The sequence below is a fragment of the Triplophysa dalaica genome, chromosome 5 (genome assembly GCF_015846415.1).
Source record: "Triplophysa dalaica isolate WHDGS20190420 chromosome 5, ASM1584641v1, whole genome shotgun sequence".
Lineage (NCBI taxonomy): Eukaryota > Metazoa > Chordata > Actinopteri > Cypriniformes > Nemacheilidae > Triplophysa > Triplophysa dalaica.
In genome coordinates, this window is record NC_079546.1 from 200,346 (window position 1) to 222,878 (window position 22,533).

General features: G+C 41.6%; 4 protein-coding genes across 17 annotated transcripts in view; 1 reads left to right on the top strand and 3 right to left on the bottom strand.

The window, feature by feature from the left end:
• pthlha (parathyroid hormone-like hormone a) overlaps positions 1-11,664 on the bottom strand; it is an 87,653-nt gene extending 75,989 nt beyond the window's left edge. For 5 of the 12 annotated variants that reach the window (XM_056748782.1, XM_056748791.1, XM_056748784.1 and 2 more), the window contains exons 1-8: positions 11,559-11,664; positions 9,538-11,169; positions 9,345-9,405; positions 9,023-9,274; positions 7,126-7,195; positions 6,542-6,952; positions 6,316-6,408; positions 1,716-1,929 (exon numbers count right to left, since the gene is read on the bottom strand). The gene's annotated coding sequence lies outside the window, so the exon portion shown is untranslated. Of the gene's footprint in view, positions 1-1,715; positions 1,930-6,315; positions 6,409-6,541; positions 6,953-7,125; positions 7,196-9,022; positions 9,275-9,344; positions 9,406-9,500; positions 11,170-11,290; positions 11,356-11,558 lie in introns of all 12 variants that reach the window. The other 7 variants (XM_056748785.1, XM_056748789.1, XM_056748783.1 and 4 more) reach the window with 7 other exon arrangements.
• Positions 11,665-13,014: 1,350 nt separating this feature from the next.
• Positions 13,015-14,972, bottom strand: rpl18a (ribosomal protein L18a). Its single transcript, XM_056748603.1, has 5 exons — positions 14,888-14,972; positions 13,978-14,157; positions 13,756-13,885; positions 13,396-13,505; positions 13,015-13,165 (listed from the first exon to the last, which is right to left on the bottom strand). The coding sequence occupies exons 1-5, from the start codon at positions 14,903-14,905 to the stop codon at positions 13,073-13,075; spliced, it is 531 nt and encodes a 176-aa protein (XP_056604581.1). The 5' UTR covers positions 14,906-14,972; the 3' UTR covers positions 13,015-13,072.
• A 60-nt stretch (positions 14,973-15,032) lies between these two features.
• dynlt1b (dynein light chain Tctex-type 1b) lies at positions 15,033-16,806 on the top strand. Of its 2 annotated transcripts, none has more exons than XM_056749003.1 (5): positions 15,033-15,298; positions 15,682-15,723; positions 15,797-15,920; positions 15,992-16,109; positions 16,221-16,806. In XM_056749003.1, exons 1-5 carry the CDS (start codon positions 15,272-15,274, stop codon positions 16,246-16,248), a joined length of 339 nt encoding a protein of 112 aa, XP_056604981.1. In that variant the 5' UTR covers positions 15,033-15,271; the 3' UTR covers positions 16,249-16,806. The 2 variants fall into 2 exon arrangements, with proteins under 2 accessions (XP_056604981.1, XP_056604980.1); XM_056749002.1 differs by having other exon boundaries at positions 15,042-15,298; positions 15,992-16,069.
• On the bottom strand, positions 16,435-22,490 carry tmem181 (transmembrane protein 181). 2 transcript variants are annotated; one of them, XM_056749000.1, is made up of 17 exons: positions 22,223-22,490; positions 21,093-21,196; positions 20,500-20,561; positions 20,318-20,405; positions 20,029-20,150; positions 19,810-19,938; positions 19,646-19,726; positions 19,462-19,561; positions 19,264-19,394; positions 19,096-19,187; positions 18,960-19,017; positions 18,788-18,890; positions 18,654-18,705; positions 18,475-18,557; positions 18,046-18,135; positions 17,902-17,968; positions 16,435-17,807 (listed from the first exon to the last, which is right to left on the bottom strand). In XM_056749000.1, exons 1-17 carry the CDS (start codon positions 22,348-22,350, stop codon positions 17,723-17,725), a joined length of 1,575 nt encoding a protein of 524 aa, XP_056604978.1. In that variant the 5' UTR covers positions 22,351-22,490; the 3' UTR covers positions 16,435-17,722. The 2 variants fall into 2 exon arrangements, with proteins under 2 accessions (XP_056604978.1, XP_056604979.1); XM_056749001.1 differs by lacking the exon at positions 22,223-22,490 and adding an exon at positions 21,656-21,775.
• Between the last annotated feature and the right edge of the window lie 43 nt (positions 22,491-22,533).

Consider the following 22,533-nt stretch of genomic DNA (forward strand, 5'->3'; position numbering starts at 1 on the left):
AAGTCTGAGGCGAAGCTCTGCCGAGTGATCTGGTTCTCTGAGGTTTTGTTTTCTAACCCTCCTTTCGTGTATTTCAGCGACAGACATTCAGTTTGCATGACACCTCATTTCAGGAGATCATAACTGTAGAGTCATGCACAGCAGCAGCCCATAAAGTTCGAGGTCACTTTATAAAGTCCTGCCGTTTGTGCTGTCATCAACACTGCACAACATTCTAATCTTATATATCACCGGCTCTACCTCGGGGAACAATGAAGTCATTGATAGAAATCTCAGAATCACACCACAGAGTCCCATTAAAGTCAGAGTGTTAAATTGCTGGTTATCAAATGTCTGGCAATTAGTCAGAATTACTGGTTTAATTGGTTACCAGTCCTTCACCAAATTGCTCCCAGGTATCTCTTATTCCAGTCCTTAATGGTGGTCTCTCTCTCTCTCTCTTTTTGTGGTGTTTTAGAAGTATGTAGTGATGAGTGAGCACTAATAGTGAATCTTAAAGTAATAGTAAAAACACTGCCATCACTTACTCGCCCACGTGTGGTTAACTCAGATATGAGCAGATTATATGTGACCCTGAAGAGCACGACCAGTCTTAAGCAGCACGGGAATATTTCTGGCAAAAGCCAACAAAACATTGTATGGGTCAAAATGATTTGCCAAAAATCATACTTTTGTTCAAATACGTAGAAAATATTAAGTGAATTTTCTACTGTTAATATATCCAAACCTTATTTTGTGAGTAACATGCTATGCGAAGGAATTCATTTGGACAACTTTAAAAGCTCAATAAGCTCTCAATATTTAGATTTTGTCAACCTCAGATTTTAAAAGGTTTGAATCTTGGTCAAATATTGTCTTATCCTAACAAACCATACATCAATGGAAGATGATGAATACAACTCATTTTTGAAAAATGGACCCACAAGACTGGTTTTGTTGTGCAGGGTCACATTTAGCTGCTGTTGTTTATACAACTTAAAGAAGCTTCATAAACATTTTCATGTGTAAGTCATTTTTATAACACATCTTTAGAGCTCCGCAGTAAAATGTCATTCAAAAATCTAGTTGGTAAATTTTAAAATGTATAAAAACTATCCCAAATATTTGGAGTAAAATTCTTTAGACACTTGTCTATTTTATTCTCTCAAAGTGTATTTGATGATAGCCTTCACTATGAGGAGCTGTGGTTATGACGCAGCGGCTGTCATCAGGGTTTAAAGCGCTTCTGTCCATCACCTCAACGACTCTCCAGACATCCAGAGAGACAGGACGTGTGGGTCACAACATTAAAACATCACAGTCTGAGGTTTCACGCTTTGAGAAACTGTCAGAATGTTCAAAACACTCAAAGTGACATGACAGAATTTCATCTTTTATCGTTTGACCTGAAGCTGTAGATTTGACTGATATCATTGTTTTCCACTTGTGCTCAAGTGTATGAAATCATTCAGATGAGGATTTTCCTCTTAATATCAATAGTTTCACCCATCAGTGATCAACTTGAACAAAGCCTCTGACCCAGAAGCTCACATCACCGATGAATCCCAGATGTGTCCGTTTGGGTACTTCAATTACCTTCAGCTAATAATCTGGCAGTGACTTTGGGTTGCTCTTAGATTTCACCTTTCTCAGAAGCGTGAGGTGCGGCCCGGCCCGGTCTGCTCTCAGACAGCATTTCAATCAGAAACACAGCGCTCTTATAAACGCTTCCTCACCTAGAGTTTCTTCTTTTACGTGCTGGCCGGTCTCAGCGGGATCTTTGCGGTCTCTGAAACAAAAAAGCGCACATATCTTCACTCGGAGAGCCTGACTTCTTGAGCGCACAGGAAACTCTCGGCGGCGGTTCTCTGAAACACGGACCCCCCACTGCGTGCCAGCTCTTCATAAAGCGCCCATCCATCAAAACAAGAGGAGTCCACACGGCCATACCTGTGACCCCAGCAGAACTTTCATGTCAATGTCACATTATTGCATTTATCACATATACAAATAAATCATTATATGACATCATTAGCTGTAATGGCAACGAAATACAGATACACAAAACATTCATAATTTTGTAATCTATCAAAATTCAATTGATACGGCATTGCTTTATAATCGGTTCATTTTTATTATTACTTTATGACAGACATTAGTGTAAACGTCAATGTCTGCACTCTTCTGAAGAGAATCATTCAAGATTAAAATCACAGGTGAGATCATTCATCATTTCTCAATGACATTAAAGGGAGAGCAAATGGAAACTTTTGTTAAAGTCTCATGTGTCTCTCACATATTTCTCTTGAGAAAGAGAGTCAGAAATCTGACAAATGTGTCTGTCATTAGAGTTTGAGGAGAGATGTCAACAGTGTGTCAAACTGAGCTCACATTTGTCTCGTCTGATATATGACTGAAGATCTCAATATCAACTCAAACATTTCTCATCACATCAGCATTATTTACACCTCCAGACTCTTCATGTGTTTGAACCATTACATTCTCATTGGTCTCCGTTTAACTTCTGCTTTATTGCACACACACACACACACACTTCTCTCTCTTTTCTCAGGATGAGGATGGTGAGACTCAGCGCTGCTGGACGCCTCTCTGCTCAAATTCATTTTTCAGAGGGAAACCATGTTCCCCCCTAAGTAAATTATACATGTACTGTGTGCTTACGGTGGTTAACCAAAGACCAGCATTTCTCAAATCACAGAATGTCAGAGTGAAATAAATGAGCGGCTGCACACACACACATCTGGTTACTCTGTACACGCGTTACATGTGTAAACATGTGACAGCTGCATGTTCTTGAAGAGTTTGTCTGCGGGATTATTTCAGTTTAAATGGTGTAGAGAGATGATGAGATGAATCCTGACACACTCGATGAGTGTTTTAATCATACACATTATCAGCGGTAAATGTCAAAGTGCTCCTGTTCTTCTCTATCACATCTGAGAGTTTGAAAAGAGCAACAGACTCACACCTACTGAGTGTGTTATTCACTTCATTAATCAACTGAAGACATCAGAGAGAGAACTCACAGGCCACTGGAACTCAACAAAAAACACCAAACACACAATGTCTGTGGACTTCTACAACAACATCAGAGTCAACGCTTCATTGGCCTTGTTGAACAAGCAACAAAAATATAGACAATATCATGTTCATGCTGCACACAGATAGACACGCACACACACGCACACACACACACACACACACACACACACTCAGACAGACAAATACACACTGACACACACACACTGACTCACACGCGCACACACACACGCACTCACTCACACACACACACACACACACAGACACACACACTCACGCACGCACACACGCACACACAGACACACTTACTCACGCACGCACACACAGACACACAGACACAGACAAACACACACTCACGCACACACACACAGACACACACACACAGACACACACACAGGCACACACACTCGCACACACAGACACACTTACTCACGCATGCACACACAGACACACACACACAGACAAACACGCCCACACACACTCAGACAGACAAACACACACACACTGACACACACACTGACACACGCACGCACGCACGCACGCAAGCACACACACACACACTGACTCACAAACACGCACGCACGCACACACACGCACGCACACACACTGACATACACACACACAGAGAAACACACACGCACACACACACACACTCAGACAGACAAACACACACCGACACACACACCCACGCACGCGCACACACACTCACACATGCGCACGCACACACACACGCGCGCACACACACACACACACAGACACTCACACACACACTCACACTAACACACACAGACACACACACACACACAATCAAACACACACTGACATACACACGCACACACACACACACACACACACACACACACACTATACTGTCAGAGTATTTCATCAGCAGGGCTTCAGATCTCAATGACTTTGTGTAGTGAATCTGTTGTCAGATCAGGTTATAAACACCTCGCTTCTCAGTGTTTCATGAGAACACAAGCTGTGTGGGACCTTTTAATAACACACTTTAATAAACCTCATTAACACTTTCATCAGAAATAAACAGCAGAATTTGACACGTGTCCTCGCTCGCTCTCCTCTCTTAAAGGGACAGGTCATCCAAAAATGGTGCTTTTACTCCCTCTCATGAGAGTCTTTCTTCAGTGGAAAACAAGAGAAGATATTTACAGAAATGTGTTTTTGTGCTCATACTATAAAAGGCGATGTTAATATCAACATTCTTCACAATATCTTCTGTTGTGTTCTGCAGAAGAAGGAAAGCCAGGTCTGGAATGAGAGTGATAATATCACATGTTGATCTGGTTTTCAAGTGGCTGTAAATATTCAGCCGGTTATTGAATTTAAACAGTAAACACTCTCAGCTAACAGTCAAGCACAATTGAATTATAATGGAGGGCAAACATTTGACCTCACAGATGCTGAGAGGCTCTCACTGAAACTCTCTGTGGGGTTCCAGACTTCTCTTCTCATGCACGGCTCTTATCCTGATGGTTTCATGTCAAGCATTGAGACAGGCTGAGATTTGGAGAGCAGTTAGTGAAAGCCCCAGTTTGACCTCCTCCATTAAACACACAAAACGTCCAGTTGACTTTCATTCAGGTGTAATTGAGTTCTAAAATGAGGCAGACAGGAACAATCAACCGTGCCCAGACGTGGAGCTGAAACAAAGACACTACTGAGAACATTCTGACGGGGGGTTACCGTATATCCCACCTCAAGCCTAACGTGGACCCTGAGTCCTGTCAGACCCGCCGCTGAAGACATTACACTCACACAAGTCATTCTGTTTCAGATTAAGCATCGGCCAGCGGTCAGGAACACAGAGGGCTGTTTCAGCTGATGGACAGATCTTCTCATTCAATGTTTGTTAAGAAGATTGTGTTTCATGTCCTACAGAAATACAGATGTGTGTTCAATCACGCCAGTGTTTTACATTGATAATCTGTAGGTTCAAGCGTACTATCAGTATAATATTCTTTCTGAAAGAAGAAATACACAGACATAGATAGACATTACTAAAATACTGATTCTGACATCTTATTCTACAGGTTCCTCTGTTATTGAGCTTCATTTCTAATGCACGTCTTTATCTGGGCAGGTCAGATTTTGAGGGCCGGGGCATATGAATGCAGCTCAGATGATGGACAGTTAAACTTCAATGAGGAGTAAGTAGGCTGGAAGAGAATAATATAAATGAGAAAACTGATTGAGAGTTTATAGAGATTATACCTTCAGTGTCCCATAACCCCTGAGAATCCAATCGACTGAGAGAAACTCTGACATACTCAAATGACCAGAGCTTGAGAGAGAGAGACAGATTGTGATTACACATCCTAACAACTTTATTGATGGTGTCATCTTAACAAGATAAACAGACGTTACTGCCCATGCGCACTTTATGACCCCCAACTGAACTTCCGGTGCACATTCACAAACAATAGAGTGCCTGTAGATCATTTCTGATAACAATCAAAAGAAACCGAGAAGAAGCGTCACGTGGCTAAACTTGTCTCTCCAATATTTTGAATTTAGACTGTGATACCAAACTCAACCCCTAGATGTCAGTGTGCCGCACGGTTCCTTTAAATGCCACTGAATTACAGGACACATCCAATCAAATGAACATACATCAAAATTCAACAAATCGTTTCTTTAATAGAATTATTATACAGTAAAATAACGATGCAAACATTAACATCAATTAAATCAAATATAAATAGTTATATTGTTAGACACTAGCCAAACACAAACCGGAAGTTAACTGGGGGTCAGGCACAAGCGCGTCCGATGAAACGGCCTAAAGTACATTCAGAACACCTTATCAACCACAGACAACAAAAGTACCACGTGACTCAGTTCTGTTGAATATGTGATGATATATTGTTATTTCTCAAACACAAACACTGTGAGTCTGTCACTGATGTATTGAGTGTCATGAGTTTTCACAGACAGACGGTGTACTCAGATCTGTTCCACCCCACACCTGACCTGAGATCAGAACATGACCCACATACTGATGCTCCTCACAGATCAATATAGATCTGATTCATGAATACTCAACATTACATGTCAAAGGAGTCTATATGATGTTGTTCAGGATGAACTTTGTGTTACAGGTGTTCATGTGTAGGATTTTAAATGCACATGTACAGAGACACATCTTTTCATTTGAAATATATAATACATAGCTGGAGAGCCGTCAAGTGTCACCTGATATTTGTTAATAAAGGTGATTCTGGATGGATTGTGTGTGTTTGGTGTAACTCATCTCACCCTGAAGAGATCAGATGAGTGACACTGTTGGACTGAAGATCTGATCTCCATCTGTGGAACATTCCTGATGTCTGACAGCGAGTCTTCTTTAACCTGTTTGGAATAGTTTGGTCTGGTGAAGCGTAAGCATGCTCCATAAAAACTGATGTCTGACACACACAATACACAAACACATGCACTGAAAACATCTGTTCTGATACACACAGATTCAAAACATTCCTCTAACCAGCTGTGGTCTCTCTCTCACTCTATGATGATGTGATGAACTGCCTTCAGCGTCCGGCAGCAGCAGGTGGTGTTACGGTGTGTTTGCACGACCCTCTCTCTCTCTCTCTCTCTTTCGCTCTCTGTGTTTACGAGGGGCAATACTCATGTGAAGCACATTAATCAAGAGTGGGATATTTTTAGTCCTCTATGAGCTCACAGTAAAGCTTTTCAGTGAGGTTTCCCATGGTGCACTGAGGTCAGAGGTCAAACAAAGACTGGAATGTGTGTCTTGAGTGAAAGATTGAGTCTAACCTGCTGTGATGTGACGTCACATGTTCTACTCGTGTCATGCATGATTCACTGATTCATTCACAATCTCACTTTGAAATCACTTTTTTCCACGGTTGTCACAGCTTTACATTCCATGGATCTTCATGTTAAGTGTGTCAAAGGTCAAAGGTCAGTTCATATCCACAACCAGCGCACAGTGTTTTCATGTTTTATAGACATAATGACTTTTGCACAACCCTCACAGAAAACTTTCATGACAGAAACCGTCCGTGTGGATGTGAGATGTTACAGAATTCTTTATTTTGTACTCACTCATGCTGTTTGTTGTTTTGAGGAACATCATGTCTGCTCGGTGTCACACAATGGCAGCGGCTCTTAATTCCTGAAGAAACAACTTTCAAATTATGAGCAAGTCTTCAAATCTTTATACTTGTGACCTGTGTGGTGTTTACATCTTCAGTTCTGTTTAAGTCTTGTATGTGTCAGCAGATTAATGCTCATGTTTGACGTGATATGTTGAAATACATGTGCATGAAGTGTATTGTTTGTTTTTTCGGGGAGTCTGTGCTGGTGTATGAGCCCCTGTATCAGATGTGTGTGTGTGTGTGTGTGTGAGTGTTTCCATTGGCGTTTTGGAGGGGAAAAGCCCCTGACCTCATGAAGCATGTAATTCCCCGAGAAAATTACAGCAATTACTTTTCCATAACAGGGCTGGAACACTGTATACATTGAGAAGAAGAGTTTCCATGTGAAATCCTCTCTCGCTCATGCGTGCCTTTATGTGTTATGTGTGTAAAGTAGAAATAAATCTGTAAAACTTTAACTGTAAGCAGCAGCTGGGGTCTCAGACCGGTCGGGACCTTCGCTGTTAAACGTATGATGTGATTTAAACTCATGTCATGTTTCTGTAGGTGTCGGGTGTGAAGAAATCAAGCGTTCAGGCTTCTCATCAAGTCTCTTGTTATTATCACATGTGATGTTTTAATGAGCTCATATAACAACATACAAGTTTTGTGTATTTAAAAACTCATTTCACACACCACAGGATCATTTCAACCCGTGTTTCTCCTCTAATAACCAGAAATACAGAAAAGTGAAATAACTGAAAACAATATCTTTTTTTGGTGTTTGTTATTTTCAATACACATCTGAGAATATTTTATGGGTAGAAACTGTGATGCCTTCAAATATTGTTGTGGTCAACTGAAGTCAATAAGTTTGAGATCCGGTGCTTTAAATCAACTGATTATGACTGAAATGAGTTTAAAAACACCCTAAAAAACACTTGTGCATGTAAAAAATGTATTTAAAACTGGCAGTAAAGAAATGACATAAATACTTAAAAAAAGACGACATTGGGATCTTAAAGGGACAATTCAACCCATAATGAAAACTCTCATGATTTACTCACCCTCAAGTTGTTTTAAATCTGTATATATGATGTTGTTCTGCTGAAGAATGGGTGTAACTAAACCATTCTGGGTCACTATTCACTACCATAGTAGGAAAAGAAACGATTGAAGAAACTAGTCAGTAGTTACCCAAAACTGATTTCCACTACCACATTCTTCAAAATATCTCCAGAACAAGGAAATGTATACAGATTTGAAGATTTTTGTAAGTATTTAACACACCAAACTATTTGTCAGAAATCAAATTCAATTAGATGTGTGACATTGTGCAGGTGATGTGGTGTGTATGAAAGATCAGATGTCTGTGTACTTATAATGAGGTTCCACAAAAACACAAGAATATCAGCACAATTCACTGATGACATGTTTGATTTGTGCTGCCCAGTCGGGTCTGATTGCTGATCGAGTGTGTGTGTGTGTGTGTGTGTGATCTTGTTTTTTATCCCGGTGGGGACCTAAACCTGAATGCACACCAACACATGGGGACTCATGGCACTGAGGGGATGATAATGAAGGTCGCTATGGGCAAAAAAACTTTGAATTGTACAGAACAATATTTAGTTCAAATAGTTTTCCATGATCATCAGGTTTAGGGTATAAAATATACAGTTTGAACAGAATAAAAATGTACGTGTATGTGTGTGCGTATGTGTGTGTATGCATGTATGTGCGTGCGTCTGGGTGTGTGCATGCGTGTGCACATAGACTAGAAGAAACATGTTCTGATCCATGTGGATGTGGAAATGAAGTATATTTAGATTGAGGGTTAATTGAGTTTCCTCTTGATGGACATGTACCTGTTTGATTCAGACGCTGTCAGGAGAGAAGAGATGTGTGTGGCACACAAACACAAGACTCTATTCACACACTCAAAGCTCTTCAACGGCTTCAGTCCTGGAAAGCAGTGGAAGCAGTTTGTCAAACTCTGGGTTCCCGTCGATGACAGTAGCGAGTGCGGTCGCCCCGTCACCCTCTCAGGTTGCGCTGAAAACTCCCAGCATGCCACAGGAGAACGGCCTCCATCAGGGTTTGGCTCAGCCGGTGCGCAGCTGAAGGAAACAGAGTTAGAAAAACAAGCGTCCGGTCGTTTATTACAGTCAGGAGACAGAAATCACTCACAACATTGTGTTGTATCTTCTACTGAAGGTTGTGCAGCGTGAGCTGTTCTGAGCGCATAAACCTGTGAAACACGAAGAACGTTTAGATTTCACTCAAACATGTTTTTCTTTCATTCATTCACTTGGCAACACATCCCAGAATTCCCCTGCTGTCAACCTGAAAGAAACGGCCTGCTTTTATTTTCCCTCCTTACGGATGAAAAATCCATTTGTGGACGTTCACAGAAGGGCTCAATCTGACTTTGGGCTTCTCCGTCCTCTGATAATGAACACTTTGTTTCAGCGAGATGGACTCCAGAACTTCATGTGGAGGTGTAGGCTGGTCCACTCAGTGTCCGACTCTTCTCCTCCATCACGTCCGTGTTCCCGAGAGGCCGCTGGCGCCGTGCAGCACCACTCCAGCCCAATGTTAAGCCTGTGAAACAGATACTGACGGGCAGGCGGTTCAAAGTCATTTCTTACTTTCCCTCATTGTTGCTACATTTCTCTTGCCAACACAAGTGTGTGTGTGTGTGTGTGTGTGTGTGCGAGCGATCAGATGATATTTTACTTGTGCTTTCATGGCCAACATTCATCTTATTAAACTCCTACTGGACACGGCAGAAATCCAGACTGTAAACACTTCCAGTTCATTTGTCAGGATGGAAATGGAAGGTCGAGTTGAGCACAATGCATCATGGGATACTTACAACACAGTGTTTATACTGCACATATAATCTGCATATTATAAATCATATTCAATGTTATTATTTACAACACGATCTGTATTTTATGTCTTAAATAAAAGATTGATTCAAAAAAGAATTGAAACAACTCCACAGTAAACTTTATGCCACTGATGTCAATCACAGAAGTTTTGGACGTCAAGCAGAGGTGAAGGAATCTTGATCCTCACAGTTATTTAAAAGTTTGAAGCCTTTATCAGTTTATGAATGTTTTCCAATAAAAGATCATAGATTTTCATTTGATTTGCTACATTTCATGACTCTTTAGCAGATTTGAACTCGTACAGAAAGTCTTGTTCACATTGTACACAATGCGTGTGTTATTCTAAGGATCTCTCACATAGTGCAGAATGAAACATGCCTTTGAATTTTTCTGCTTTGCTGTGTTTTATTCTCTGGCTTGAAATTAGAGTGTGTGTGTGTGTGTGTGTCTCAATAACATTATACTTTAAGTGTTGGCTTGGAGCGAGTGTTGAAGTCCTGACGCAGTGGGAGGTTTTTACTGTGCGTCCTGTGAGACTCTCTCTCTGTCTCCTGAATGTGAGAACTTTAAGTTCAATCCATCAGACGGGCGGGCGGGCTGCTGGCTCAGCGATCCTCGCTCAGGTAATGTTGGAGAAAACCACCCTGTGTTTCTATCCCTGTACGGTCTTGTGAAGCAGAATAAAAATTCATTTACTCACCCTAATGTCGCTCCAAACCCATAAGACTTCATTTCTTCTGCGCGGACACATCAAATATAGATCTGTGTGTGTTCAGAATCCAGTTCAACATGACTGGACAACATCAGATTCACACACAGGTTCTGAGACAGACGCTACCTGCCAGTGAGGCCTTTAAACCGAGAGCTTTCATGCGCTGTGGAATATGTGGCTTGAGGTTTGGGTGTTCGCCCCCTGCCCGGGCCGGTTCCTGGAAAGTGGCGTCCCGGGGGGAAATCCACCCGCAGCTTCACTCCGACCCACAGAGCAGTAAGGACCACAGGACCACAAATTCACCCGCCGCTAAACCACCCTCACAGGGCGACACACTCGAACCCGCGGCCACCAGAGTCACGTGTGAGGTGTCTAGAGCAGGTGTGTGACCCATCGCCTCTGAGACCTGTAGAAGAATCAAAAACATGTTTTATACAAAGCAGTGAGGAAAAAACGAATGAGGCAATAATATGACATGATAAGTGTTCAACAAACTCTCAACACTGTAGCAGACTTTAAAAATGGACCTCAAGCATTAATGACGTCATCTTGCACTCATGACAAGTTCTTGAGATGTATAACCTGCGAGTTCCTTGTAAAACACATAAACCCTTTTAAGATCACGATAAAGACACTGTAAGAAGTTAGTAACAGCATAACAACGACCAGAACATCAGCAGGTCCTTCACGAGGAGGTCCAGTTAACTGCATACTACACTTCACGCTTAATAAACTGATATATGTAAAGTCATGTGAACATTATCTGGGAAATGTCATAAAGGGCTTAAGCAAAACCTGATCAACTGAGGTCGTTTTCTGCTAATTTCTCCGTTTTCGTGCTGCATGTATTAAACGCCTTTACCGGTTTTCTCTCAGTTTTGTTTATGTGCGCGTGTCTGAAAGTGCAGTAGTAAAAGTCCCAAACGGAAGTAATAGTAAACATAAGGTATAAAAGTCCGCTCTGGAATCATGCAGTTGATGTAGAAACGTCCAAACGAAGAACTATTGTTGCACATGCAGGTACAGCGGACACGAGAAGAGATATAAAACAGCTTCAGACCGTTTCCCGCTTCATTTTTAATGACTAAACAGACTATCGACAATGACGTCACTGCACGAGAGAAACGCGGCAAGTCTCAAACACGTGAAAACAGCTTTATTTTTAAGATGATGTTTGATATCCGTTTATTTTGTGCTTGTAAACGCAATAAGTGTGTCACCCAGTACATTATACGTCCTCGAGACGCGTTTAAAGACGTCAATTCGATCTTTATTGTGTGAAATGTGTTAAATTGTGCAATCCCAACCAACAAGTGAGCATCTAACCCAAAACGTTTTCGATTCGTGGCGAAACAGCGGCGTCTTGTGGCGGTGAGTAAGAAACGCAGTTTTTAGATTTACACTCATTTCTAGTGATTTTGATCTTATTTTTCTTAAGGAGTTTGACTATAAAACAGCATAAAACGATCATCCGACATCTACCAATTTTTTTTCTCGCCAGGTACTGATGGAAACGCATCATTGTCTAGTAGAGAAGCTTCAGCAGACATCCAGTTATATTCTACATCACACAATAAGATCTGTAAATTAATGTATTGTATTATCATCCCAAGAAGAGTAAAAAATCCCTCTCACATAACGCAGCTTCTCTGGATCTGATCCACATCTGTGTGATGATCTGACCGCTGCTACAAGATCTGAAGATTCTGTGGCCATCGACTGAAAACATCTCTTCCATCTGCACCTGACCCATCGGATCCCCTTCTCTCTATTTTTATATATATATACCCTTAGCTGTGTATACTGTGGTGGGCTGAGACCTGTTTTACTGCACTTATGCTTTTTGTTGTCCTAATGTTGTTCCAATTGCTTCCATTTAGATAATTTGTAAGTATTTTAGGATAAAAGAGTCTGCTGAATAACTTAATGTAAATGTAATACAGAAAACCGCCAAATAATCACAAATCTATTTAAGATCCATAAGACTTGAACATTTGGAATAAAACCTTTTAGGATAAATTCTCTGCTGCAACAACAGATAAATACTCATTTTCAAACATGACAGTAAACCAGATGACACCATGATGTAAAGAAGCTGTTTTTACATAACACCAATGAGAACCAGATCTATTTTGCTCGTCCTAGAACTGACAAAGCAAATAAAGAAAACGTCACACTAGTTTCACGGTTCATCACTTACAGAACTCAGAGATGGCAATGATGCTTAGAAGTTAAAAGGCAGAGACAGAACAAGTTTTTTTTCTTCACTTTGTTTATTCGCCAGTAATATGAAAAGACAAACAGACACTTTAAAAGAAAGTGTTTGGTCTCTTGGTGGTGAAGCGAGGCTTGTGCTGGCGACGCAGAACCCTGTGAGGGAGAGGGAACTTGATCTTGGAGTCCTGAAAGACAAATATTACTACATTAGCACCAAACCATTTATATACATCCCCACATTAAATGTTTACATTCTCATATGAACAGTTACATTAATATATAATTGTGAGAAATGCCGTTTTCTTGTACATCTCATGTTGTGTATATTGTGCATCTGACCCAAGGAGAAACTCTCAGAGGTCAAGGGCCTCTGTGTTTGAGTATCACTGGAGATGTTGTGAACATGGAAACTCACGTGGAACTGCTTGATGGCGGGTCTGCGGCATTTGTTGGCTGGAATCACCTGCACCTTCATGATCTGGATTGAGTGAGCGCGGGCACGATGCCGGGCACCCATGTCACGATCTGAAGAACACACGCAGAAGAACATTAGCCATCTTCAGACACGCAAGACATGTTGCACCCAGATTTTACTTCCAATGGCACATGACATAGCCTATGAAAGGCGACAGGTTCCATTTTATTTTGTCACTGACACCCGGAGCAAATGATCTTTGGGTTACAGTCCTGGTGCATCAGTCTTATTTACAGGTATGTAGCATGTCCACACTCGTGTGTGTGTGTGTGTGTGTGTGTGTGTGTGTGTGATACTCACAGCACTGAGTGACGGCTGCAGACGTGGTCAGGTCTCTGTACTCGCGGTACATGTTATGGGTTCCACTGCGAGAGTCATAACGAAGCCAGATGCCAAAGTTTTTCACCTTGAGGGGGGATTTCTCATGAACCTGTGCATGAAACAAAGAAACATTCAGAGTCCAACACAAAACCAGACCACCGTCCATAAACCTCCTGTTGACCGGAACCAGTGTGTTCATACCAGGCCGCAGTAGACGGTCTCTCCGGAAGCTTTCTTCATCTTCCTCAGCTGGGACACAAAGTACCAGAAGCGAGACTTGGCCACCACATGGTTGGGGGCAAAAATCCTCATGCGATACAGTGGGGGTGCAGGATTTTTAGCAGAGGGCAGCAGACGCCCAACAACCTTATATTCCCGAAGCTGCAGAGGAAAAAAACAGACATTAAGAGAAATCTCAAACAAAACAGTTGTCAAGTTCACTGATCCCAGAGTTCTTCAAACCTGTTCCTTTGATTCTGTTGTTAACTGATGTGATCATCTGCTGTAATGTTTTTAATGACGGAGATATTTTACCTGAAATCTCAATAGCAGAACTAAAAGTGTTTGATTTAACGTCACATTGACAAAAGCACGAACTACTGGCGAATCACAGTAGAGAAGAAACTCTGACATTTAAAAAAAAGTAATGTCGGGTACATCAGCTAGGTAGATTCTTATCTATAAAAATATCCACTTATTAATCACTCTTAAAAGTAATAAAAGATGTGACGTGGAGTCATCATGGGCCTGCATGAAACACACACAAACTGCATGTAAGAATCACAATAAAGATCAAATACTCCAGCTCACTAAACTCTGTTCGTGTGTATAAACGTGTTAAATAAGCACGCGAGTGTGAGTGTTTTTAAGATAAAAATGAGATCTCTGCGGTGTTTGAGTGTTCACTGTTGAGCACATGGACTCGTTTCTTCAGCCGCCATGTTCCTCACTCCGCTTACCCTCAACAATAAAACGCATTCTATCGCTTTAAGCCGCAAAACGTGTTACATAAACTCGTGTATATATATAATCGCGAGTATATGGAGCGCGTTCGGGTTGTAACGGAGAGTTTTAAGCGCTTGTGTGATGATTTTTAAAGGTTTTTACGTACTGTGCCAGACGCCTTCATGGTGCCTCTCGCTGACGGCCACTGTGAAAGAGGAAGTGGCAGGGCGGAGAGTCCTGACGTCAATCCTCTTCCGAGGGGCGGGCTTTAATACGGCCGTTTTCATTGGCGCTGCTGAGCGATCACTCATGTTGTGTAGTGACAAATGCGTAGAAACGATACACGTATTAAGATTCAAAAACACATTCAATTTACCTTTAAAGTTATAGCAAGACTTCGTAAACATTAAAAAGGAATGTAAGCCTACATAAATATCACTTTTTATGTCACGCATGTGGTGGTCGCGCCGTCGTGACGTATGGTGCCACGGTTTCCGTTGTTTCTATGACAACCGCAGAGGCTTCCACACTAACGCAACAGAAATAAAACATGGATGATTCTCACAGTGCGGAAGAGGTAAATACTATCAAATGTGCATTTTCTTAAATAAAATAACATCTTTTAAGTGTTTGCTTTAGAATATTTGCATTATAAATTCGTGTGTTAACTTTAACTTGTTGTTTGTGTAAAGCTGGAGCGGATAACGGTTTTCAGTCTGAACATAACAGATCAGATCGCGATACTCTAAAGAATGACGTGTTACTATCTGATACTTTACTATACTATCGTACTTTTCTTTATATGGTGTCAAGCTAATGCCATGACTGTATATAAATGTAATGACATGAACATCTCACAGTACAGTGATGTATCTGAAGCTCATATAGTGTTTGAGGTATAAACACATCAGGATCTGCAGTGATATTTTAGGTTGATGGTTTTTCTTTGGTTTCCTCCAGACGGCTTTTGTGGTGGATGAAGTCAGCAGTATTGTTAAAGAGGTGTGTTTCTTTCTCACATATTAATGACATCAGCAGCAGAACGTCAGAAATGTTGTTTATTGTTTGTCTGAAGTCTATCGAAGGAGCCATTGGAGCAAACATCTACCAGCAGAACCGTGTGAACGTGTGGACATCTAATGTAGTGGAGCAGTGCTTGAGTCAGCTCAGTAAACTTGGCAAGCCTTTCAAATACATCGGTAAGATTCTTCTTCTTCTTGTTAATCTGAGTTATGGCAGATCATTTTAAATGTCATATTCTTTCTGTCAGTGACCTGCATTATAATGCAGAAGAATGGAGCGGGGCTGCAGTCTGCATCCTCATGCTTCTGGGATAACACTACAGACGGTAGAGAACACCTCACCACACAAGCACATCATCTGAGAGTGTATGGCTCAAAGATCTTTGTTTGTCTAATCTCAGAGTAAAGTCAGTTGATTCAGTATCACAGTGAGGTTTAAAAGTCAAACCCTTAATAACACAAGTGTTTGATCCGCAGGCAGCTGCACCGTCCGATGGGAGAATAAATCCATCTACTGTATCGTCAGCGTGTTTGGACTCGCCATTTAAAACCACTGAACTACATCAACTGCCCTTACAATCAGCCTGCCATCTGTAGTGTCCACACTTTCTTCCTGCCCTACGTTCTTAGTATTCTATTAACAAAGTGACCTCATTTACAAACAGTCTATAATAACAACACATAGATCCTATGAAGACCCAGTCTTAAAGATTTAATGAACATTTTGTACAACATTCTCATTACAATGGTGCAGCTGAGAGAAAGCTTGTCTCCTTTTGTGTTTGTGCATTTGAACTGAGCTCAGCCAGGTCTGGAAATGATGTTATAAACAAAGGCACAAATAACTGGACATCTGGAATCATGGGTAACTCTGACCGACAGAAATGACACTGTAAAAATGAAGTGGTATTATTAGGATCTAGCAGCTCATTTGAAGACAAATATGTCACTGTGCGTAAAATGAATCAAACATTGTTCTCTTTAAACGTGAACTACAGTTCACAAGCAGCTGTGCTGTATCATGACCTCATGTTCAGACAATGACAATAAAAAAGAAACACAAGGCATTTGTTCCGCCTGATCAATCTGAACGTGAACTGTCAGAATAAACCTGTTGAAATAAGTGATAGTACTACTGTACTGTACTGTACACTCTATCACCTCAACACATCACATGACACAAACAATATACTGAAGGAATGTGAGAAAAGAGTCAGTTTGGAATGTAAACTGTTAGAATCAGAACACAAGATGTCATACTTTTCATACAAAAGAAAAAACTAAAATCACATGAAGAGATCTGAGCTCTACACGAGCCAGAGTTTCTGAAGTGTGATGAGATTTCAGAATGTACAGGTCAAACTTCACCCTCAAAACAACATTTATTTCATATTTTGGATGGAGATAATAAAGACTAAAATGAAGACTTTGGGATTCTGACATTCTCATTGCTGTAATGTAAAGACTAATCAATGTATTTCAATTGTGATGTTCAACTGTAGAGTCTTACATTTAGATTAGATTTGTTTGCATTCAATTGGAAATGAGGCAGAAATGAACTTCCAAAACTAAACCTAATTGACTATGCAAAACACATAACTTCATTGTTTGGTGAAGTATGACCTGCATGTTTCTGCAGTACAATCAATCAAACAGTGGCTTTACAAATGAACAATGACAGATCTTCAGTATTTACATCAGCTGTACAATACATATGTGCACCACTGTATAACCAAACACAGAACGTCATTAGCAGAGCGACGGGAGCGCATTTAACTGGAGTCACTTCCAAAAACACTTTCTCTTTAAAAATAGATCAGCATTTATATATATATTTACAAACAGTAAATAATGACACGTATCATTTCAACAGCGACTCTATATACATCCCCAAAGAGACTTGATGCTAAATACACATGACAAGAGCTGACCAATCAGGAGTCAGACCGGTTTCAATACTCCTCCAATCAGAAGTCAGATCAGTCACTATCACTCTCATCGCGATATTTGGCTGTTGCTTTGATGGCACGGCCGTTTTGAAGAGGCATTTCTTCATAATCGCTCCTTAAAAATAAACATTTTATTAGCATTGTAATAAGAAACTGATTTGGAATAGCTCAGACATTGGGCTTGAGTCCAGCATGACAAAACAACATACCCGTAAATGACCTCATCATCTGAGTCATTGAGCATAGAGAAAGCTGGATTATCCTTCAGCTGGGAGTCTGAGACAGAAGATTCAGAACGTGTTCACATCATCATGTTTATGTCGTTACATCAGGACATCAGAAGATCAACTCACCATACAGAGCGTTTTTGGAGGGTGAATAGACGAACGCTAACGTATAGAGATAGAAGTTCAGGAGGCCGTAGAAGGACAGAAATTCAGCTGGTAGAGAAAATATGAAGGAAAACTAACAATGAACTGAGCAGACGCTAAAACTTAAAGACTCGACATACAGAACACACTGAAAGAAGAAGAAAGAAATGACACTAGCAGATATTTGACATTACTGCATAACAAGTCTTTGAAATCCTTGTAGGGATTCTCCATACATTCTCCTCATAATTTCAGATGTTTTATGACAGCGGCACCCAAAAGTCGTCTTATTTAAACCAGGAGCACATCAAATCTAAAAAATGTTCACTTCCTATTTCAGTTAACGACAACAAAATGTAGTTTCCAAGAACGTTTGTTTAAGCAAATCCTGTCCAGCCAATGAAAGGATATAATTCTGATAGTGGGTGGAGAGTTCTGCAACAAAGTTATCCTGCAAGGCCCTGGAGCCGAACCTCAAGTACAGAATCACCATACTGAAGAGAAGAGAAAAACACAGTTCATCACGGACCGAGCGCTATTCCCAAACACACGCATGCTTCAATATCCACGTGACAGTCAGGTCATATTACCTAATGATCAACACGAGCAATGTCAGCGCTGTCAGAAACTTCAACCGCAGGTCTGAGAGAGAGAAACAAACAGATGAGACACTCAGAGAAAGTGCACAGTACCGTCAGAATGATTCTTCAGAGCGCAGCTTCACCTGTGTACGGCATGTTCTTCAGTTCTGAGCACGCACGGACCACCAGAAACACCAGATACAGCACATACAAGCCCACCACCAGCAGGAAGAAGATCTTCATGCCCTGCTTGGACAATAAAACAGTGAGATTTCATATGACATCTGCAGGTCAGTGTGGAGAGCAGAAACTCACCTGGAAGTTCTGGATGTCCACTTTGTATTGATATGTGGGATCCTGTAGCTCATTCACTCTGCAGAACAATGAAGAACAAGCACTTGAGAACAGCCTTCTATTCGCTGGTGTGTGATGTGTCACGTGCGTTCCTTACGTTTGCCAGATTCCCAGCGTGACGGCCGACAGCCACATCAACCCCACTATTACCAGCTTGGGCAGGTAGAACGTCCAGAACTTTCTCTCTCCCTAAACACAGGGAGAGTGTTGTGATAATGCTCAAATGAGAAATGGGAGGAGTAGAGAAGTGCTGATGGTATCTCACCTGCACCCTGATGCCGTGATACACACACAGCCAGAAGAGAAGCAGCGCACACAAGAACGACGCCTGGAAGAAAGCGTCCAGCGTTCCGGGAAACCAGCTGTTCATCAGGAACGACAGCGGAAAGAAGGGATCTACAGCGGAGCAAACACAGAGACGTGAGCGGAGGAGACGACGAGAGGACGGAACACACGGACTCACCGTTATACAGGAGCAGGAGAGGAAGAAGAATAGACATCCACTTCTGCTCGATGCCCCAATCCCTCATGGAGAACTTCCTCAGAGAATGAGCGAACATACACTGAACACACACAGACACATGCACACGTCAGCTCACGCTCTCTTCCAGGTGCTCATCAGAAGGTGTGATGCGTCTGTCACTTACAGTCACTATGAAGGTCATCACAACAAACACAAAGCGGAACCAGATTTCCACCTGGGAGAACGTGGCGTTGTACATCTTCAACTGTGGACGGGCAGAAGAGAAAGAATCAGACTCAGATGTTCCGGCCGGACTGTACACACGTGTGAGACGTCATCTCCACTCACCACAAATGTGACATTTTTGATGTTGTCCTTCAGATCGTCCAGACTCCTGAAGCTGATGTTGATGTGGTATTGTGTGTAGTTCAGGTAACCCAGATGTAACACAATGATGTCATCGCACACCTGCTGATTCTGTAACACACACACACACACACACATCCAGAGGAAGATCCAGAGAAAGAGCCGCACACAGCACAGAGATGATGAGTGAAATAAACTCACTGCACTACAGTGAAGGCTTCGGTTCTTCTTGTGAACGTTGTCACTGATGCGCATCACGCTGGCGTCCTGCATCACACCCTGTAACTCCACATTCATCCCAAAATCCCTCCGGAAATCTCCAACTGCAAACACACACATGGCTCAGTCGTTAGGAATGAACACAAGTCGTGATTTACAGCTGATGACAATGATGACATAACATCACAAGTCCAGTCTCATGACAGCTTACACAAACAATCTGGATTTGAAATCTGATGTGTTTTGTCAATCTGACAAGATGTCTGTTTACCGTTATTGTGAATCTGAATGACGCAGGTGAGCCAGAGCTGCTGGTTGTAGTTGGAGAGCGGCTGAGATTTGATGTGAAAAGGGCCGGTCTGAAAAAACACAACAAGATTTCACAATTTAATCAGTTAATTTGTCACCCGAGCGAGTGTGAACACGTGGTTTCAGTTTTGGTGTGAATCTGACCTTTGACCCATTAGCAGTGATGCTCAACCCGTTGTAGTAATTCTCACTGATGATCTTTGGTCCTGTGGAAGAGATCAAATCAAAAATAAAATACAGAAAATACGAAAGCAGTTCCTCAAACATCTAAAACTGATCTGAGACCTGCTCATACATTTGCTTTTATTTCATTCATTCATGCACACATCCATTATTTTGAACAAAAGTGACTTGAAACCATCAGATCGTGTTCAAATTAAACATCTTACATTTCTTCAAAATGATCTTTTGTTCTCTTCTATCAATCTAGCTTTTGTTAGTAAATAAAGTGGTCTGGGCAGTCATGGTGATGTCATAAGGAAGTCATTATAAATCTGTGTTTGGAAGTAATAACATCACCATGACTGACTGCCCAGACCACTTTTTTTTACTAAAGCTGCTTGCGTTCAAAACATCTCTTATTTCAAAAGCAAAATGAGATAGTGAAAGAACTGTCTGGGATCATCTAAATGGTTCCACAAAGGAACGGTGAAGGAACATCGAGCAGGTGCATGCTGGGATACGTGGCTGCTGCTCCTGAATGAACTCAGTGTCTGAGGAGAAACCAGAGATCTTACCCGTCACACCGATGAGGGCGGAGATGCCGAAACAGAAGAAGAAAAACACAAAAACCAGAACAAAGTGCCTCTTAGAGAGCGTGTAGAGACGCATGGGAGCCAACCTACAACAGACAGACATCAGATCAGATCAGATCAGACACACATGACATCAGTCATATCAGAAAACATGCCAAATAACTCTTGTCATGTTTCATAAAGTCAGACTTTTGACCAGCAGACTCAATTCTGGTCAAGTTTAAAGACCTGTGAGCAACACAACAAACAGAGCAGATGCAGCGAGAACACGCCCACAACACAAACACACACACACACATTTATCTCACACAGCAGACAACACGACACATGCTGCAAGAAACACAAATATATTGATCATAAACGTAAAAATTAACATTCGATGTAAATACAGTGTGATATAAGCGCAGGTGCGTTACTCAAACATCTGGACAGTTGCCGAAAGAGGCCACAAAACCGACCAAAAAGCGCGATTACATCACATGCGTTTAAACGCGGAGTAAACACATATGTACGTGTGAGGTCGCGTGTGTCTTTCACACACTTACTTGTCCATTTTATTCCACCGGCGACGCGACAAATTATAATGTTTTATTAGCGGCGCACATCCGCACACATCAACCCGGACCTGCCGCTGACGTCACTCTCCACTCTCAGCCCACTCGCGCTCGCTCACGTGACCTCGCGCCGCAGTGCGCATGCGGAGTCAATCTATTATTCGTTACAGATCAATTATTAGACTTTTTTACTTAAAGAAATCGACGCTTCAATGGACTGCTCGCTCATCTCTCGTGTATGTTAAACAGGATACACGTTTAACGTAAATATCATGTATTTTAATGTAATATAATAAATGAATCGACTCTGGTGCTTGTGAAAAATGACGTAAAATGACATCGATGAATGCATATTTGCATATAAATCCGCCATGTTCTGTGTGTGCGTGTGTGTACATAACAACACACGTAAAAAAACACAATTTTATTTCAATTCATTGTCACAAAACATCTGTTTAAGGAAAGCGTTTTAGACAAACACACGACAAATTCACCATAAAACTCTGTTTGGAATCACGGTGTGTTCCCTAAAAATCAATGTTTTCCTGACATTCGTACCTGTAGAATCGGTCGTTTTTGTAAGGTGTGAGATCTTCCTTCAGCTCATTGCAGGCCTCTTGTATCCTCTTGCAGAAATGTTTCATCTCGTTGAGTAACGGGTTCTCAAAACTGTCCGGTCGCTCCATGTCTGCTCGTGAAAATGGCGTTTGCTGTTTTACAAACAGCGGGTCTCTGTCGAGTGGAAATGCAGTCGAAGCTCTTTAATTGTGCGGTGAGAGGAGCAGAAGAGAGCTGATGCTCAATGCAGAAGGCGAGGGACCAGACCACGTGATCACCCTTCAGCACCACGGACAGGGCTCACGGACGCT

What these genes read in the sequence shown, in the direction of transcription:
- tmem181 (XM_056749000.1), bottom strand. Translation starts at nt 22,350, where the DNA reads ATGGAGCGACCGGACAGTTTTGAGAACCCGTTACTCAACGAGATGAAA. An exon ending in TGATGACCTTCATAGTGACT is followed by an intron (nt 19,562 to 19,645) that starts GTAAGTGACAGA and finishes GTGTGTGTTCAG; the next exon opens with TGTATGTTCGCTCATTCTCT. An exon ending in TTGCTCGTGTTGATCATTAG is followed by an intron (nt 18,558 to 18,653) that starts GTAATATGACCT and finishes TCTTCTCTTCAG; the next exon opens with TATGGTGATTCTGTACTTGA.
- rpl18a (XM_056748603.1), bottom strand. An exon ending in AGACCGTCTACTGCGGCCTG is followed by an intron (nt 13,886 to 13,977) that starts GTATGAACACAC and finishes TTTCATGCACAG; the next exon opens with GTTCATGAGAAATCCCCCCT. An exon ending in CCGCCATCAAGCAGTTCCAC is followed by an intron (nt 13,166 to 13,395) that starts GTGAGTTTCCAT and finishes TTTGTCTTTCAG; the next exon opens with GACTCCAAGATCAAGTTCCC.
- dynlt1b (XM_056749002.1), top strand. Translation starts at nt 15,272, where the DNA reads ATGGATGATTCTCACAGTGCGGAAGAG. An exon ending in ATTCTCACAGTGCGGAAGAG is followed by an intron (nt 15,299 to 15,681) that starts GTAAATACTATC and finishes GGTTTCCTCCAG; the next exon opens with ACGGCTTTTGTGGTGGATGA. An exon ending in TCAGCAGTATTGTTAAAGAG is followed by an intron (nt 15,724 to 15,796) that starts GTGTGTTTCTTT and finishes GTTTGTCTGAAG; the next exon opens with TCTATCGAAGGAGCCATTGG.